At 44.7% G+C, this 20,771-nt stretch overlaps 1 protein-coding gene across 2 annotated transcripts in view; it reads left to right on the plus strand.

Moving 5' to 3' along the window:
• LOC124471181 (plexin-A1-like) overlaps window positions 1–20,771 on the plus strand; it is a 164,110-nt gene that overhangs the window by 44,086 nt on the left and 99,253 nt on the right. For both annotated transcript variants that reach the window (XM_047025549.1, XM_047025550.1), the window contains exon 3: window positions 8,677–8,859. In XM_047025549.1, the coding sequence (XP_046881505.1) occupies window positions 8,677–8,859 (183 nt within the window). The remainder of the gene's footprint in view (window positions 1–8,676; window positions 8,860–20,771) is intronic.

A 20,771-nucleotide genomic window follows, 5' to 3' on the forward strand; every position in this document is an offset into this window, starting at 1 on the left:
AGACTCTGAAAAATGTTAGCATTTCCTGTACAGGCTGGAACAATGCATTTACGACCGTAGTCCATTTTCAATATCCTTGAAAAACGTTTTTCTTTGTAATTCCGTGGAAGTACACAGAGCAGCGCGCAGAAAATTTTGGGGCGTGACAAAGGTACAGACCAGCCAAAAAAGGTGGAGCCTTGGTTGGCTTTTTCAAAACCTACCGTTTTACAGCTACATTTTTTTATTGTGAGATTTGCATAGGAAAGAGGTGTCATTGGACTTTGGGACGCAATCCAGACGCATGAACTACCGCATCATCCCCCCCCCCACCCCAGAGAAACTGTCATGCTGCGCGATATGCACCTCTCTCTACCAGAAATTACCATTTGACAGTCTCTCGCTCACTTGAAATACAAAATCCACAAATTCCGGGAGATTGTATAGCATTTGCGGGCGTCAGGGAGCCGCTATTGAAATGCGGGAGACTTGGGATGTCTGCTTGTGTGTGTACATATGTATGTTTATGTGCATGTGTGTGTGATGTGCATGTACATTTGGGTGTGTGACTGAGGGGCCTCCTTCACCCTTATTTGTCCATGTGGTTTATTAGTGATCCTCTGACCTTCCCCTGCTTTGGCAGTGGATCGATAGAAACCATTTCCCCTCAGAGAGGAAGGGGGTTAGCGAGCGAGAAAATGAAAGAGTTGGTAAGTTACAGGGAGACTGATAAACGGAGGGAAAGAGACGGCTAGAAAGTGACGTGAGGGCAAGCGAGGGTGGGGTGTGAACATTTGACAGAGTTAAGAAAAGAGGTGAAGGGAAAGAGGGAGGCAGTGGGTGATTAGAAAGCAAGGGGGATGAGGGAGATTTAGAAAGTAAGCGAATGGAGGGAAGAATACGTGCCACAGAGAACGAGAGTTAGAATGAAGAAAGAATAATGTGCTTGTGAGAGACACAGACAGAGAGTGAGAGCTAGAAAAAGATAACCTCAGTAATCCTTTCCTGGTGTCTGTCAAAAAACAGCAAGTGAAACAAGAGAAGTAGGGGAGAGAAGGATGGAGATGATTAAACACTTCAACACAAATAATATTGGTGTCAGTCACCCAAGTACCGTGTTGTCACCTTCGCTGCCATGCCTTTCCATCATGTCAGCGCATTATCACAGCGATGTGCTTTTGAATGGTACGCCTGCGCCTGACCCCCTCACCCGGCCCATAGCAATCCGGGTGAGGGGGTCAGACGCAACCCTCCCTCCCAGGGGACTCACCACTCAAAGTCAGGAAGTGGAGGATATTCAAATAAAATTGCAGATATACCCTTAAAAGTCTGTTTGGGGAATGACTGTGGGTGTATCACAGATGGTGTGTTTGTGTGCTGGTGCTAACTCACCCTGGATACATGTTTTTGCACTTGCATTGCTGTGTATTCTTTGTGTGTGTGTGTGTGCGTGACAGTGTGTTTGTGTGATGTTGTATGTGTGACTGTGTGTGTCACTCTAGTGGGCATACGTAAACGTGTGTGTGTGTGTTTGTTGCATATTCACATCTCCCTCTCTCAAAGTGGTAGCGGAAATCTTCCACTTAGCCTAGCCTATGGAGCATGAAGATTAGGATTTGTATCTGTTCCAAGGCTTCCCCACCCACCTCCACCCCAGAGACCAAACACAATAGACCAGAAGACGCAGAAAACACGAAGCATTGTAATAACGCCAGGCACCATAAAAAGGCACAAGTTTTTCTGCATATTTCGTTTTCCCTTGTTTGCTTCTTATTTCAAGTCACTTCAAAATGGAATCTTTAAAATCTACAATTGCTTCAAGGTAGCTGTGCATGAAAATGAGCATTATAGAACAATTATAAAAGATAAATGATGGGGGGGAGGGGATACAGTTTATCCTAAGCAATGAAGGAAAATATAAATCCCACAAGTTCTGCTAATTGAAGGCCAACTAATGACCTCGCTAAATACATTGAGCTAATGACATTGAGCGAACGCCATAAAGGTAATTAGAATCATTGTTCGACAAAGGGATATTTCTCTTTCCTTAATTGGGACGACGTGTCGGTAAAAGTGCTGAGGTAATTAAAGAAGATTAATTGGGACCACGCTGTCAGCCGGTGGATGGCGGTCGAGCAAATAGACACACGCGTGAGAGTTTGTGGTGGTCGTGTTTTAGTTGCTTTTATGTCGAGGCCAGTTGGTTCTATATGAGAATGGAGAAGAATCCCAGTCTAGGCACACAGGTTGCGTGTGTGTTATAGCGTATTGAATTGATGTCGGAGAGAAATAGAAGATGTGAGTTTTTGCATTTTTAAACAAACACACAAGTCGTATATCGTTGCCTCTCATCCCAATCGACAGAGAACTAAACAATACCATTTACTTTGTGTGTGCGAGTGCGCCTGTGCCTATTGAAAGAGAACCATAATCTCTTTACCAAGTGAATCTGACCCACAATCGATATGCCTGTTAGAAGGGGGTCTCGATGGGTAGGAGCTGGAGGGACCTGGAATACTGCAGCCAAAGCTAAATCTTTCATCCTATCTCCTCTCATCTCTTGCCCTCCCTTACACTCTCTCTTCCCCACTCACAGTCCCCCCGTCTCTGTATCTCTCTCTCTCTCTGACCTTTCCATCCTTTTCTCGGAAGAGTGTTTAGCTCACAAATCCCTAACCCCAACACCATGCTAATGATACTAATTGTCAGTGTAAATATGTATTGATCCCACTGTGTCGAACTGCCTGCCTGCCAGTTCGAGAGTGTGTGTTGCATACATCATTATCCGCAACCAAAGATCCAGGATACATGCCTGTGTCTGTTTGTGTTTTTTAGACACAGGACTTGTTTATAACACACACAGCAGTGCAGAGCTAACAGCTGTATTGGTTGTCTCCCACAGAGTGCTCTGAAATGGATTTACTGTGCAGTGGCCTGTTTCATATTTATCTAGCCTGAGGAAGCTGCAGTAAGGAAGCTGGTGTGTGTGTGTGTAAGCGCCAGCTTGTACATAAGTGTATTATCACATACATACTGTATACATACCTGTGGGTGTACACACGCGTTAACTTATTTGTGTGTGCGTGTTTGTGTTGGGTGGACATTCTTGATTTGATCTCCCTACATGATTATTTTCCCGGAAGTTTGAAGTGACTTGTTAGGATTAGGACTGTGGAACAGCACACCTTTGTTTACAGTGAGAGGTTGTGAAGGAACCCAAACACTTATTAAAGGCCACTTGTGTGTTAGCTGGTGGAGTTCTTGTTTGTTTTGTGTAGTATTTATCTAGAGTGTGTGACACTTAGTCACACTGTACACATGGACACACTGACAATCTTCCCAAACTGAGTGTTGCAATAAAACCTGCCACTTGGCTACTATGAGTAACTAATGAGTGCAGCTCAACCCGATGACAAGAGTCGGCCAATAGCAGACTTGTATCTTACGGGACTACACTGCAATGGTGACATGTCTGACGTTTCACATTCGCCACCTGGGAGTTTTGCATTTAACCTTGTACTAATATTTCATATGTGTGGAGCTGTGGGTAACACACACACACACAGCCATAAAGACACACTGCTAAAAACAGCTATACACCTACATGTATACACAGCTAACATATAGGTAAGTGTGTAGTTGTGTGTCGCTGTGTGTCTTTATAGCTGTGTTTGTCATGGCCACTATATGTTCCCATTTAAGGAGAGCTGCCAATGTCATGAAGCATTCTGTACCTTCTGACATCTTGTGAGCAGGAAGTGATGCATGACAGTGCTTCCACCTAGGGCTCTAGGTCAGTGGAAGTTCCTTTCTGGCCACACCCAATGGGCCAGTAACTATCTGTCTGGGATTCTTTGTATGGGATATTCATAAATACACAAACACACATGCGTGAGCACGCGCACACACAGATAGTTGGTATATCTTTTTTTACCAGCAATGTACAGTGCAGCAGTAAAACCCAAATGAAAAATGTCTGGTTCATAGTCAAGTAGACACATTTAAAGTGGCTGTAAAGCAGAACTGAAAATGAGTTAAAGTTCATCACACCACAGAAGATTTGGTTGTTAAATGCCCATCCAAATTCAAATGGAAAAAAAAAACACAGAAGTATGTTAAATTAGGCTTTGAAAAAATCAGCAGACTTCTCTGCTTGATACTGGGGGGGCGTGTCGCCTGAAGGAGCTGAAGCTCCGCCCCCTCGAATTTATTGAGTTTAGCAACAACAGCAACAACTAGCTAAATCAATTGCAGATATAAGAACAGACCTACCTGCAATCTCTGAGTGTTTTATGTGTTAATGACTTTGCCTTTGCATTGTACCAACAGAATGCAACCGTCTGTGATCTGACGTAGATAGGTGGCTGTGACGTAGATAAGTTGGGTTTTGACCCACACAAATGGTGACAATCCAAGAATATACCAGTAGTTGGGTGATGCTACAATTTGATGGGTCACAGATTGTCCAACTTTAGGTCTTCTAAAATGTAGGTTGTGTATTAAAAGGGCCTTAATTCATACGTTTCATGATTCATAGATGAATACTCTCAAATGAATGCTGTCAGTCTGTACTTTTACTTAATTGTCCTTGGTTCATTTCAAATCCAGTGTGCTAGATTACAGAACCAAAACATCAGAAAGTGTCTCTGTCCATACTCATTGACTGCTCTGTATACTGTGAAACACACACTCAAACACCCACACAGTTTCTTGGGTTGCCTGGAGCCTATTTAAGAGACTGAAGTGATTGGCATTGGAGCCTTGCTGCGATTTCTGGGTAATTTATGTGTGTAAGAGAGCTGCTGCTATATTTAGAGTCAAGCAGACAGGCTGGAAAACAGGTATCCGACACCTGCCTAAACACACACACAACCACATACAAACATTTGCATGAACCCACACAAGATTGAGAACAGTATCATATGAGTTCACAGTTAAGGAAAGGAAGGTATTGCGAAATGTAGCATGCATATCTTTTTTTGGCATGTGTGGAATGTGGCAGCATTTGTTTAAGTTTTCGCCTCTGCCCCATGCCCAAGGCTGTGTGTGTGTGAGATGAGGGCAAGCTGAGGCCTCCAGATGCTTCTGTAATGAGAAGACAGTCAATGATCAGACAGGAGTGAGGGTCGAGGGGGAGCAGATGCAGGACAGAACAGGGTGGCAATTTATATGAAACACACATTCATGTAGGTATGCATCGTAGTTCCCCCACTGTCCTCCCCTTTATCCTCTCCCTCTTTCTATCTCTCTCTTTCTCTCTATCTCACAATCTAGGTTAGGGGGCCAGGTTTTGTATGTTTCGGGGGGGGGGGGGGGTGTTCACCACTGCAATATACGTACGTGAGAGCATGTTTGCTCCTACACTATTCTTGTTATCATGCTCTCTGTCTATGCATATGCTTTACTCAAAGGGAGTATTGATTCTCGACTGTGTGTGTAATTTCTGTAAACATGTTTTGAATAGGTAACCTTCATGTTTTCCCCCTGTCATATTGACATAATCCAAAGCCATTTATAATTTCCTGAACCACATGGCTCCTATAAGGTACTTCACTGTCCAGTTTTACTCCATGCCTTTGACAATCTATACATTTTATATTTGTCGAAGGTTGGGATAATGCGCTTGAACATGTTTTTCTGACAAGCCAATAAACATGATGTAATGGTGATTGCATGTCAGAGTGCAGGGCCTAATGAGCAGCTGTGAATGCCAGCGACTGTATTGGCCACGTGGTTTTGTGGAGGTGATCTGACATGTTTTCTGTCAATGAATGACCGTAGTGTATACGTCGTTTCCCTGAAGTGCCAAATTCAACTCACCTTGTGGAAACCACAGGGTCTTGGCTGAAAGCCAACAGTGTACTTTTCACTTCAGCAAGTAGGGACCATATTCCTAGAGGTTTACTTTAGGAGCCAAGAGTGTGTAGATGTCTGTGTGTGCGCAGATTTGTGTGTATGTCCACTTCTGTCAATTTACCTCAAGAGCCAGCCATTGGGTGGAGGTTGGTGTGTGTGTTACACACATTCTTGATATATAGGGCACACATTATTAATCTGACCTCGAGTATCAGCTGACATCATTCACTCACACAAACAGAATCTGGCATCTCTTACTTAGCAAATGGAACTTAGACTCAGACTTGTAAAAATGTCCTCTGAGAACTTTATCTATCTTTACCCTTTTAAGTTGTGTTCTCACTTGCCTGTTTGCTTGCTGCTTAACTGTATTGACGAACTATGTAATTTTGCTGGTACTGGATTAGTTATTTACTACTAATGCTAGTTAGCCCCTTTTTACACATATTTGATGAGACCATGGAATTTTAAACCCACAATGAACAGCTGTTCAAGTCACTTACTGTCATTTGATCGAGTTAAGTTCTCGCTTGGAATCAATCAGGGACCACTCATATGTGAACCAAACCCGCTGTGCGGTTGTTTGGTGCACACCCCCAGGTGCCAAATGTTCCAACTATATCCAACAACCAAAGTGAAACAGGAGAGTGGTGAGAAGCACTTCAGGGTTTCCATTCAAATGGACCAAACAAGCTAGCTGTGAAAGCGACCTCAAGCACTGTCCAGCCCCTTGTACTGTACCCTGTCTAACCATGTCCTAGCCCTTCACTTCAGACGAGATTGATTAACCTGATCACATTCCTGGTCCATCAGGCCCTGGTTGTCATGGGATTGTGCGAGGGTTGTTAGTCGGTCAAATTGAGATGTATGTATTCTCTTTGTCTCCCCCCATGACTACGAAATGCTGTGTCCTATCGTCAGAGCGGATAGGTACGCTTTGGTTTCTATATATGCTTTGGGAATCGCTGGATGTAATGTGAAAAGATGACATGTTTGTGTGTTCTCTCTTGAGTATTTTGGTGTGTGCTAAGGCCTTGATCCCAGTCATCACATTTATGGCTAGCTCAGTGTGTCTCTCTGTGTGAATCTATGCATTGTTGGCTTTGTTTTGGTCTGAAATGACCGTAGGGCCATAAGTGAATACAGAAGAAACTTGTTTCAGGTGATGCTTCCCTTAACATTTAGTAATTTAGTCATTTATTTAGCAGACGCTCTCAGGGTTTCCCGCAGAAAATGTTAGTCAAGGTGGTAGGGTGAGATTTGCTGATGGACCGGGGAGGGGGGGCTCTTATCCAGAGCGACTTACAGTAAGTACAGGTACATTCTCCCAGAGGCAAGTAGGGTGAAGTGCCTTGCCCAAGAACGTCATTTTGCACGGCCGGGAATTGAACCAACAACCTTCTGATTAATAGCCCGACTCCCTAACCACTCAGCCATCTGAGCCCATGTCGGCGCATGGCCCTTTACAGTTCCCAACTTTTCTCCTAAATGCCCACCACAGTAAATTATGGAACTTTCCATTCAAAACAGATTCTCCCCCACTCTTCGGTGCATGGTTGACAGTCGCTCTCAACCAGCCGCAGGGGGAAAGGGGGCTTTGTTATCTGAATTGATACCCAGCTGGCTCTGTCTTCCATTCCCTTTCTCTCCTTGCCTTTCTTCCTGCTGTGTGGTAGAGGCCCTTTGGATAGATTAAGAGGGAAAGAATAACGGAGGGTAAAAGAGGTAGCGGGGAAGCGAGGGAAAAGAGGGACTGTTGGGGGGAGGGATAGAGAGGTGGTGCATATTGATGGCTGTCCAGTTACTGTAGTGTTGGATAATGGAAGGAGAGAGAGACAGAGGTAGAGTCGAAAAGGGAAAATAAAGGAATATCGACTTGTACCATGCTGCAGGCAATTTAGGCAGATGGAGAGGAAAAAAGAAAGAAGTGAGAAAAAGAGCGAGCGATGGAGAGAGGAAGGATGAGTTATCTCTTCTCTTTGGATCAATCAAATGATGTAGTGATAGAACTGGATTACACTGCCATTTACACACTCCCTGTGTGTGTGTGTTGCTCCCTTGCTTGCGTGTCCTCATATTTACACCAATCCAATCCCTGACATTCCGCCTTAGCACTCAAACTGACAACCTCTTGGGTCTCTGGGACACACACGCGTATGTACATACACATACGGGTGACTCACGCCACTCACAATGGCCGTGTTCCGTATGCATTGGGTCAGCAACCTCTGACCCTCATCCTGAATGCGTAGTGCAACATTCGGTTAGCAATTCACCCCTGGCAACCCTAATGGCATTGTGGAGTGTGTCGGTGGGGTGCCTTTGTTCAACAAACTTGCAGCTTATTGTCGAATTCGACCCAGAACTGAGTGGATTATGCCGAATCTTAACACGACAGACTATAGATCCCTGTTGTGGAATTTGTGTTTTGTCAGACTTTTTTGTACTATGGCCACCTCACTGGCCAATTCAAAGGGAGTTGAGGAGTGAATCAGTTTGTAGTTTAAAACCTGAATCAGGGAGACATTTAACAGGAATAACAAACATGAACCAAAAATAATGTTCTACCTAACTGGTATTTTATGTATAAGCACAGTTCTCTCACACCCCAATCATATTTTACCTCACTTCAGGCACAAATAGAGCACATACATTTGCAACATTCACTTTAGGTTCATCTACATACTTATGTTTAGAGCACAAGCTACATTCAGTGTAACTTATTGGTTGTATAGCCTACATCTTTAACCATGGTCGTTGTTTGGTGAAGAAATCATGAAAGTGTAATTAACAGAAAGATTAGTTCAGATTTCTAAACACTTATTTTTTTCTTTCTACCAGCCACTCCAAATTGATGACAACTTCTGTGGCCAGGACTTCAACCAACCGCTTGGCGGAACCAGCACCATCGAGGGTACCCCACTCTTCATCGATAAGGATGATGGCATGACCTCAGTGGCTGCTTACAATTACCGTGGCAACACTGTGGCCTTTGTTGGCACGCGCAATGGCAAAATGAAGAAGGTAAGGGCGATTTTGTCCATTAAAGTTGTTGTCACTTTCTTGCTTTTCCATCAGTCTCTTTCGCTAAGGGCTAAGCCGTTAAGTTGCCTTTGTTATGTTAGGGGAATTGTGCTTGTTTTCACAGGATTACATCCAGTTTGTGCTTCAAGTGTCGCTACTTGCCAGAGGCTTACTTTGGAGCCTGGTTTGGTTCTCCCTTGGTGCTTTATAGGGGGGCAAGTTCCCGCCATTTTGGAGCGCTTGCAGTGTTTTGGCTTCCATGTGAGAGAACTGTCCCTGCTGAATACTTGACAAGTTCTGACAATCAGTGGAAAACAACAATGTTTTGTATCCATTTCACCCAGAATATCACATGCAAAACACAAACCTCGCTTTAGTGTGTGAAGTCTCCACCTTGACCTTCTTTTTAAGAGTGCAGTTGCAAGTCACTGGGTCTGGTTTCCGGTTCTGTACATAAAATGACTCAGCTGCCTCACGTCCACGACCAAGCAACTTCTTGTTACTGTGGGATCAAGGACGCAAGTCGTCCATCAAAAAAGCTCCTATTGAAGGTTTAAATGGTTACTCAGGCGACAGGTGGTGCATTTACTCAGGCAATAATGTTTTATGTATACACCCGAAGTGGCAAATTAAACTGATAGAGGTGTAGATGGAGTGGGAGATTGAAAGGAGGATAGGAAAAGAAAGCGTGTTGAGATTGATGTACTATAGATCCTCTAAACCCTCTCCCTGCTATTTTTCGACTCATATTTTTCGTTTCTCGACCACACTCTACGCCATCTCTCTCTTCCCCTACTCGTCCTTTACCCTCCAATTTATCCCATCTCTTTTCCTGTTGTTTTGCCTTTCGCTCCTTTTCCCCTTTTCCCTCCTTGTTGTTCTCTCTGTCCCATCTACGCATCGACATTTCTCTCTTCCCCTCCCTTCTGCCCACCCTCTCCCCACTGCCCACCCTCCCTCATTCCACGACTCCTCACCCCCCTACATGGCTACGCAGCCTTGAGTCCCAGATCCTGCCCTGATTGAAGCAGGTCACTGGTTATGGTTCTCAGCGGAGGCAGCACAAAGAGGCTCCTCTAAATCACCTGGCTAGGGAGCATAGAGCCTTTAGAACCTTCTGGGCAGCCACGCAGGCCTGTCTCCCGGACAGCTACGCAGGCCTGTCGCCTGCCTGGTTAATGCCTCTACAGCCCAGCTCTTAAATCCTGTGTCTAGGATTGAAGGCAAATGCGGTTCTTGGATTGAAAGCGTTCTATGGGTTTTAATGACCAGTTTTTGTGTTGTTGGTGTGGTCCAATTGGTGTAGGTGGTGCGCCATTTTTATTGTGGTTACGGCTTGGGCTGAAGTCTAATTGGTAGTTTGCTGGGCATTGTCTACATCATTGTACTTTTGGTGCTTTTGTGTTTATACCTACCTATGTGTGTGCAAGTATGTGTTGTGTGTCCGTGTGTGTGTGTGTGTGTGTGTGTCAAATTAGGTCCTCACGTGGAAAGATGGTGCATGTAGCCTTTTTAGTGACCAGTTACATGCCTATTCATATGGTTATTCATTGCAAATTCATCACACGTCTGAGTTTGTTTGTGCGTGGGTGCATGGACATGTGTGTGTTTGCGATAATAAAAGGTGAAGCTCTACCCTATGGATGACTAGGCTCTTAGCTCATTGTCATTCACTCAGTTTCTCTCTGTTACACTCAAGGCCTGTCATTGATTTGTCGTTATGAATATATAATGGCAGTGTAAATGTGTCTTTCAGGTTGTGCTAGCTACTGCATACTTTTGTCTGTGTATGCATTCATACAATGTTGGGCGTATGTTATCTACTTGACAACACTATGCAATTTTGCATAAATTCGAGCCTTGTACATCAAAATGTCAAGGTTAAATGTCAGGTTTTCATATATTCTGGTAATATATAAGTAACGACCATACTTGTTTATTTGTTTGTTATCTGTTCCTTGTACAAGGTGTTTGAGTGTCTGTGTGCCTGTCTTTGTATGCATGTCCTCACAGGTTATTAAAAGAAAAGCTGTGCCACGATGAGAAGAATCATTGTGACGACTGTCAGCTGCTTTCTTATCCTGCACGAGAGCAAAGCACAAACAAGCGGAAACCGCTTTGAATGTGAAAATTGCTTGGGCTTCTATTTATATCGCAGGCTCCGCCAAATGTGAGACATATGCCTGAACCTCTCATACACAATATGCAATACATGCCATGTTCCCCGAACACTCTCTTATGGAAGCCCTTGTTTTCCTTTGAAAGAAGGGGCCCAGAAAGATGATAAGGAAACATGGAGGGGAAGACGAGGGATGGAGTGAAAAAGAGAGGTGGGGGGGATGAAGAAACTGGTTTAGTATGATGTGATGGGGAGGAAGCACTGCTTGGTGGGGATGTGAATTGGAGGACAGGCTCTGGCATGTCCCCTGGTACTGTGTGTGTGCGTCTTTCTCTCAAGTGTGGCTTTATGATTTAGGGGAATGGAAAGGTGTCAGTTCCTGCAATGTGCTGTAGTGAAGGAGGATAGACAGTATGGCAGGTTATATGGGCATGAGGGAGTTTGTGTGCACGTGTGTGTTTGTGTTTCCGCAAACAGGCTTTTTCTTTAAGTGGCAGGGCAGTTAAATGTGTCAGTTTAGTCTCACCTTTGTGTTGTGTTGAGGGCCCTTTCTCCCATGTGACTCCGGGAGTAGCAAGGGATGCAGAAAGAGAAACAGTGACATATATGTAGAAAGGGGGAGATGAACTGGTGGTGAGCCAGATGAGCGGCCATCTTGGATCAGAACCCTTGTGTGGTGACCACAGGTTTAAAAGCATAGTCGTTTCCCTCCGCTCTAATTCTGTAGGGACAGAGGTAGGGATAGAGGGAGGAAGAGGGGGATGAGCTCTAGGTAGAATAGACTCCAAAGGGTTCTGGTTATTTTTTATGTGATTAAACTGTGAGAGGGAAAACAGACAAGGTGAGATAAAAGGACAAACAAAGTGATCCAAGATCCAACTCGACCACTCTGGTCGAGAGAAACTACTGAACTTGCCATAACCAAGCCCTTTGCTTGGCTGTCTGGCTTCAGCTCAACCCTGGTGTGTGGGTGCGTCTGTTTGTCTGTGTTTGCATTTGTGTGGGTCAGTCTGTCCATCTGTGTGGTCGGCTGCAAAAGAATAATACACAGATGGGAGGAGCACATACACACCCACACACAAACGTACACACAGCAGTGCCAAGTATGGCCTCTCCAGTCTGTTAAAGGACTGTTAAGCACAGACAATGTGTATCCATGGAGCTTTACAACCCACCCCCCCTCCCTCTAACCACACACTCACACACATACGACAAAAAGCAAGGGCACATCTTGATTATAGATCTCTCTCTTTCTCCCCCCCCCCCCCAATCTGGCATAATTATCAGGTAGCCCCCTCCCCTGCCATCTAGACTAGCGTCTTTAGCGCTAGCATTCTTCAGCTGTGTTCACCCGTGGGGGTAGAACTCTGCCATCTGGTCCCCCGGCCACACGTGCCAGAAGGAAGGTCCTTTCCCATTCTGTGCCCATTGTGGCCCAATGCCTTGCACAGGTGCTACTTACAATAAAATATATATAAATAACACAATATATAGATTTATATATAATCAATTAAAAAGGCATTTATTCACGGTTGGTCTTAAAAGGTTTCAGTTGGTTTCCCATTCACGAAACAAAACCATAGCTAACAGAAGAACAAAGTAAATTGGGGCCGTGTGGCTTTTTGTAACTGGCCGAAGAGATTTGGACAGTTTCAGTGGAATAATGTCTCTTTAAATAAATGTACAACGTCATGTGTACTTGACACTGTGGTCAGTTTGTGAATGTGTAACAACTGTGTTAGCCACTAAGCTTTTAGGGCTTAATTCTCATCATAAGTATTACTTTAACTGTGCAAAAACACTCAGTCTTCTGTGACATTTGACCACTCTGGGTATTTATGACAAATGTCACACGCTTAATTTTCAATCCTTGATTGGTGTCGTATCCCATTCCCTTAAGGGTTAATCTATAATAATTGATGTGTGTTGGTGCGTGGGTAGATACATGGTTGGTGGGTGCATGTGTGTCTGTGTGTACGTGTGCGTGGTGGGAGTGGAGTGGGGGGAGGTGTGTGGAAGGGAGTGAATTTATAGGTGTTTGAGTGTGTGTGTTCTGGCCATGCAGTAGACAACACAGGTGTTTTGATATTCCAATGGGACAAGTTATGTAGCCATGAGGAGTTTGTCAGAGGCTTATTGACTTACATGGTTCTTCTACGAGCACATTAATGCTGGTGTTTCAAGTGTGTTGTGGGTAAGAGAGATGAGTGAAAGGAGGTGTGTTTGAGACTTGGCAGACTGACAGCAGCCCCCCACCCGTTCGCCAGAGGCATGATAATGATGGGACAGACCGTGCCCCGTGACTAAGCCTTTAACCCCTCCCACACAGTCTCTCTCTCTCTCTCTCTCTCTCTCTCTCTCTCTCTCTCTCTCTCTCTCTCTCTCTCTCTCTCTCTCTCTCTCTCTCTCTCTGTCTCTGTCTCTGTCTCTGTCTCTGTCTCTGTCTCTGTCTCTGTCTCTGTCTCTGTCTCCCTGTTCCTCTGTCACACTATCTCTCACTCTGTTTCTTTCTCCTTTTTTCTTTTTCTCTCCCCCTCGTTCATTCAGGGAGAAAGAGGTGAGGGGGTATTGAGCAGAGAGAGGGATCCAGGAAGCTTTTGGGGAAATCATGGAGATAAAAAAAATGGGGAGTAGAATAAAGGATCTGTAAAAGGCGCAAGCTGAGTCAGTTACGGTAAGGGTGGATATTGACAGAGGGAGAGATAAAATAAGAAAGTTAAGAGGAGTGTTGAGGGATGGTGTGTTAACATTAGGACCGCCAGGAATCAAATACCAGGACAGGAACCAATACTTCCAGTGCCACAGCGGCCTTCTACACCGCAAAATATAATTGAACATTTATTTTTATTTTTTTAACACTAAAGAATGAATGAAATATATAAACAATAAATCCAGATTCAACAAAATATAGACATTGGCAGAAATATTCTTTGACTTTTTTTATATGGTATCAATTACTGAAATGCTTTTGAAAACACATAACTGTGTGGGGTAGACCGCTCCAGTGGTCCGAGCGCCCGGCCAGTCTGTTTCCATTCAGAGGGGGAAGAAGGGCCTGTTGCTGGACAGCCTGGAAAACAGATGGAGCCCTGGACTAGACCTTGTAGGACGAACAACAAACACACACACACCCCTAGTCTCCCCTCTGTCCCTCCCTTTGCCCACTTACCTTCTATTTCTCTCTCTTATTATCTCTTTTCGTTTTCCTTTTGTCCTTCTCGGTCTTCCTCTCTATCCGTCCTTCTGCCAAATAGACAAGTATGTTTTATAAAGTTTAAAAATAGTTTGGGCTTTTCTGTATCTTTATCTCTCCAAGTGCACAATACTTTCTGTTTGTATATACAAGTGGGTACAGAACACGCCTTCATGCCTTTGGGCAGTGAGAGGCAAGGCACGAGTTGTTGCTGAGCACAGAGGGTGGCATTGTGCTGGGAGGAGTGTGTCTGGGGGTGTAGGGGTTTGGTTGATCCTCCAGTCATTAGTGCACAGAAAGATGGGGGCAGTGGATCTAAGGGGTGGCAAGGGGTGGCAGCTGCCACCCCAATCGTTTATTTTTTTATGTATTTAGCTGTCGCTTTTACCCAAAGCGAGAGCTTTACAAAAGTGCATTGGTCACTGATCATAACAACGAGATCAGTTGTTATGTCTAAAAGTCTAGGAAAGTTGAGGCTATTTTTCGCTAGGTACCTATAAACCTAGGTTCGGTTGAAACACGCCCCGTAGTCACAGCCCAACGGAGAGTTTTCAGACTCATATTCTGACTAGAATTATGAGTATGACAACGTCAGGCTAATACAGCATACTTACAGTGGCTTTCAAAATAGTTTGCGTATAACTTGCAAGTCAAGATACTGATTGCACGAAGCATGGATGGTTTATCTTACCAACCGATGCTTGAATTGTTTATGAGCGTGCTGTGTGTGTGTGTGTGTGTGTGTGTGTGTGTGTGTGTGTGTGTGCGAGTGTGGTTGATTTCTGAATGTGTGGGAAAGAGTGTCACCGAAGCATGCATCTTTTAATGAGCTCAAAGAACCCAACCCAACAATGCTACAGTTTCTCAATATGTTGCCATGTCCTCTAGTGTTTCTTCACCTGAACTTCACACAGTAAGGAGCATTAATACACACACACACACATACAAACACACACACACACACAAATGCTTTCACACCCAGAGGCATTTGAGAGTTGTGTGAATTTTCAGAGCAGAGGATGCATCTGTGTTGTGCACGCACACATATGTGAGCGTCACGGCATTACACAACACCATTGAGGGGGATCTCTGATTGCCTGGTTTGGAACTGAATATGACTCGTTAAGAGAAGCAGAAGGGTTATCCCTGTGCTATGGCTCCTCTGGCTTCCATTCCTTGAGTCTCTGCAACCAGCATTCTTTTAAATAAGTCACACTTTTCACTCCTCTCGTGTCTCTCTCCCTCTTTTTTTTTGCCCTCAAACTCTCGCTTAAGCCCACCCTCCTTTTCTCTCTTTCTCTTTCCTTACTCCCTCTATCTCTAGTCATCTTGTCATCTTTTGGTATCCTGTGTTCTCTCATTCTCTTTTTCTTTCTCTGCTTCTCTCCGATCAAAGGTATCCCTCGTTAGATAATAGGCAGGGCCCGCTCTCATGTGTTGGTGTAGAAATGAGATGCAATGCCCTCCATTCTCCTGTGATCATTTAGTCTCATTAAGGATAAGGTTGGCTGACACACATTCTTACACACACACACTCGCATGCACACACACACACACACATACACACTCTCCCACACCCTGCACAACTTGCATATACGAGCTGCAACACACCAGAAGAATATGCAGTGACTGCATGCAGAGCACACACACACTTTAACACAACATACAGGGAGTTAAATTCCTCATTAAACCAATGTCTCACCACATCCTGTCTCAGTCCTATAAGACCCCATATATCATAGATAACCCCAACCTTAACACCCCAGTCATTAGACCAAGCCGTTATAGTACCAGCATTGTAATCAACTATTTGGCAACTAGCTGCTATCCTGCCCCATCACCTTTTCAGTTCCAGACTTCGTGCTGGCCATAACGCTAGCCTTAGTCCTACACCAGACATGGCGGCTTCTAACTCATAGCCTCGCTAGCTCTCACCAGCTATTAGAACCAGCCTTTAGTTCGCCCATGGACTGGTTTGTAGCAATCTGCTATAGTGTGGGGAAATCACTATCTGAATCCAGGTTTTTGTCCATTGCTACAACATCCCTTTCTTTCCTCATTTCCCCTACCACCTTTCCTCCCCCACACATCTCTCACTCTCTCTGTTTAATGGTGTCACTCCTCTGGTGTAACTCCATGTACCTGGCTGCTAGGAGTAAAGCTAATTTGCAACCATGACACCGCAAAGAGGTTAATGGAGCAAATTGAAGGATAAGAGAAAGAGAAGGATGGAAGACTGATGAATTATGAATAGAGTTTGCTTTGTAGCATAAAAAAGAAGAATAGACAGAGACATGGGCCCGAGACATGATTTCCAGAATAGTTTCTCTCCTCAGGCCATGGGTGGGGAAACATGGTCTAAGTAGCATTGTTGTTGATGTCAAGCTGAAAAGATTCAGATTTGTCACAGGATGTAATCGCCAATCTTCAGTAAGTTACCAAGTCTGTTTCCTTCAGGTTTGGGCTCTTGTGGTGTTTGGCCTTGGCTAGCTTCGACTGCAACGTGAAAGTTGGCCAGTTCAGACTTGGCTGTTATTGTGGAATAATATTATCTTATTAGCTTTCCTTACTCCATCATTGGCACAGCGGACAGGCACAGCGTTGGCATGGTAGCGTATTAAAACGCCAAGGGATGTATGTAGTGGGTACAGAAGGTGACTTTTCTGACCTGGCATACCATGACTTCTCGTCTGCCAACTGGAGCAGCTAAGGACACACCTAAAGTCTGTCAGAGTGCCAGGGCACACTCATCAACACCGGGTACACTTCTGCTCATCCCTTAATGATAGTGACTATTGCTGCGATCTGCTTATAACAGGTGTGTGTGCAAGCACACACAAATACTATCTAAACTAACATGATCACATTAACATCCTAGCCGTCAATCCAGATCCTAAATCCTTATTAGATAACATTATTAGTCTAAATGAATGTTGAAGTGTGGTTGTTATATTTAAATATATGTATACAATTTGTATTTGCTAATCTACTGTAAAGAGTGATGATGATACTTTTGCAGACATTAGAAAATGATTGGTTCCAGTGATAATCTTTGGAAATGGGTTTATCGGATTAACCATTGGTGGGTTAATAGATTTCCTAATAGATTCTTTTTGATTAGTTCCTCCTCTTAAGCAAGTTTTAAGATGATTAGCTCTCAGACGCTTACTGCACGCTCACGCTTATGCCAGGGCACTTAGACGTTGTAAATAAGAAACTATTCTGTAGTTAGGTATAAGTTCATTTTGGTCAGGGGTTTAGAATTGTGTCTTTTCTTACTATGCTGTGTCCCACTGTGTTTGTGTGTCAAGTTCAGGAGAACCGTCACATGGCTGTCATATGCTTGGGGAGCGTCTTCGGTCAAAAGTTTTCACATGGGTCTTGTGATCTTCTCCTTACTCGCATCAACACAAAGACAGTACTGTGTCACACACACAGACACACTGACAAGAAGGGACTCGCCACATACACGCACACAAATTTTCTCTGGTCACATGTTTTCTCCTTTTCTATCTTCCTCTTTCTTAAAGAAAAAAGTCTTATCCCGAAGCCTGGTTTTAGCTGGCTCTCTGGCATGCCAGACTAACTGCCTGCTAGCCTGGTCTGCACTGTTCTTTGACCCTGGGGCTAATCTTGTTAGCATAAGAGTTAGTGTTATTATTGGGGGGTGGAGAGCATAGGCCAATGCTGGTCTGCAGCCTCAAAAGTGAACACTATTAGCACAACAGTTATACTTAAGGAATACTTGCCTCAAAGGGAAGCCCTCGCCACCACCCTGCTTACCTAAGAAATGTACTCCTAACAGGGTCAAGGCAAAAAGGCAACACATTTTGTATTTGTTTATTTTTTATCACTGAGCACTGACAGCCAGTTTTGTAACACAAGGAAGCAAAGGCAGCTAGCATTAGCATTAGCTGTGCACAAAGCTCCTGGCCTCATTATTGGTGCAGCTGACCTTGGAGGCCTGCCATCTTCCTGTAATGGAACCCTAATAATGATAAAGGATGCACCTCTTGTTGTGGGGCCTTGGGCTGTGGGACCTCCTTCTCCACTCTCTTTTTCTACCTGTCTTTCTCCCTTTTCTCTATCTCTCTACCTGACCAGCCTCATATCTATTTTGCAGTAGGCGGCTCCCCTTGTACATTGTGTTAGTGGTCCTGTGTATGTCTGTGTGACTATGTTTGTCATGTCTCCCTCAAAAGTGAAATATTTATCCCTCTCCTTGTCTGAATGTTCTGACTAAAGACAGATGCCAGACACCCAACCCTGCTTCTCTCATAGTTGCTCCCTCCCTCTCTCTCACTCCAAGCTGTATGCCTTCCTCTCTTCCCCCACTTTTCTGTTATCCTCCTTCTCTTTCTGTCCATGGGAGTAGTCATTAGCTGACTGACTGGCTGATTGCATCTATTCCCTAGGCCCACTGTTTGTTTGTGCATCTTCCTTTGCCTCCCCTCTTATTTCTCTCTCTCTGCTGCTTTCAGTCTCTTTTTTTTCTATGTTTCTCACCCTCTCCCTCTTTCACACTCCCCCTTTCTCTTTCTCCCTCTCTCATATGGAAGTCTTGGTGTTTTGCGAGCCAATTACCGGGTACACTCTCTGTTATTACCTCTGGTTCCCCTTCTGCTAAACCAGTCACAAACATTGGTTCAGACCAGTGCATTTGCATTCTAGGGCAGACACACATTTATTTATATACCAACCATGCATGATGCATGCTTACTTACGCTGTGTTGCGCTCAATGAGTAAGGCATGCGCACACCCACACACACACATTCTCCTTTAATAAGCATTTCACCTTGACACACACACACGTCACAGCCTGAACCAAATCATCCACTGCAAAATTAATTCCATGTCAACTAAGCTTCGGCTATCCACAGTTTCAAATGGATCATTTAGCCACCTCTACCTTTTCAACAGCGCCTCCCCCTCCTGGGGTCCGGGGTCGACATTAATGGCAAGGCCAGCCATGCTGGAGCCAGTTTCCTGCCTCCCAGCAGGGTTTTGGGGGATTTGGCCGGCGACTGGAGGAGCCAACATGGGGGAGCAGCAGCAGTAGCAGAAGGCAGGAGGAGACTAGTATTCCCCCCAGTACCTTCCCTCCTTCCCATCCCTCCATCTTTCTCTCAATGTGCTGGGGGTGGATTAGGCTAATTAAAGCGCTGCGAGCCGAACCCCCCGGGGAGACGCCACACACACACGAGAAACAAGCACAAACACACAACTGCTTGTACGGATCGGGAAGCTCACACAAACCCATGCACTTATCCTACCCCACCCAAAGCAACAATATGTACCCGTTGTAGCATACATAATTAGACAAATTCCAAGACAATCATGTATAACAACAAGGTTCCCCAACACCACAATGCATATAACTGAGAAACTGACCCACTCTGAAGCTGCTTGTGAATCGAGTCCAACATAATTGTAGTTGCTAGCACGATGCAAAGAACAAGTTGATAAAAATAGCTTCTTTATTTTATCTCTGCACGGCCGAGGCAGAGTCCCAGAGGTTGTTTTTGTTTATTTTTTTGGTGGGTCACCGCTCTAAGTTACCGCACCAGAGCGAACAGTTTGCCCTCTTCAGCCACTTGCCCAAGGTTGACTGTTACCGCCATTGTTGGCTCTGTGTGGGAACCGCTGATGGTTTCTCCTGGGCCACGGGGTGGGGCCTCGTTTTCCTTTTTCATTGTTTAGTCTGTTTAGCGAGTTTGGGTTGTGCGTGCTTGTGTGCTCGTGCTTGTCTGTGGGTGTGTAGTGTTTTACTGCTTACCTGAGGAACTTTGCCTCTTCTGTGTCTGGGTGTGCATGTCTGCTAGTGCGCATACATGGTCATCACGTCTCTCCCTCGACCTTGGGTCTAGCTGCCAAGCCAATGTCATGGCTTTATTAGTCAGCACTGTCCTCAGCAGGAAGGAGGTCGGGAAGTAAGCAAGGCAAGGCAGCCTTTCCTCCTCTCCAGCAAAAAGAGTGGGGAAGAAAGAGGCCTGGAATCATGTCTCACTCACCAGGAATTACAGCCGGATGCTCTCCTAGAGGGACATTGTCACTCGGCTCCAAAGCATATTGGATTACTGATAACCTTTGCGGGCGGCATCCTCCTGCTTCCTGTTCAACTCTACTGTGCTCTACTGTACTTTACTGAACAGGATAGGTGGCGCATTGAGAGAAATGATGGGGAGAAGTCCTACAGAACCGCACGCACCGATACTCTCTTTTTTTTGTGCCCATATACTTACAGAACTGTGTTATGCAACTCACAGTATATTTGAATTGTAAAGTGTGAACACACACACACATACACTCTGTCAATTCCAATAAGTAGCCTATGAGGGGCTCACTCCCTGTCATCGTCGGCCCCCAGAGTGGTCGGCTCCAGCGTTTCCATGGCAACAGTAGCCAGGGCAGCGAAGAGGAGAGAAGAGAGGTGGGGGAACTGTGCCAGAACCTGTGATCCATCACGTGTAGTGTCGGCATTTCTGATTAAACCGTTGGCCAAAGACAAGTTATACTCTGCGTTGTGGAACGTTGTCACACACATTCATCTCTCAAATACAATTTTTGCAACTTGCAACCTAAAAGCAATCTCTTGTAAG

This window comes from Hypomesus transpacificus, chromosome 9 (assembly GCF_021917145.1).
Source record: "Hypomesus transpacificus isolate Combined female chromosome 9, fHypTra1, whole genome shotgun sequence".
Taxonomy (NCBI): Eukaryota; Metazoa; Chordata; class Actinopteri; order Osmeriformes; family Osmeridae; genus Hypomesus; species Hypomesus transpacificus.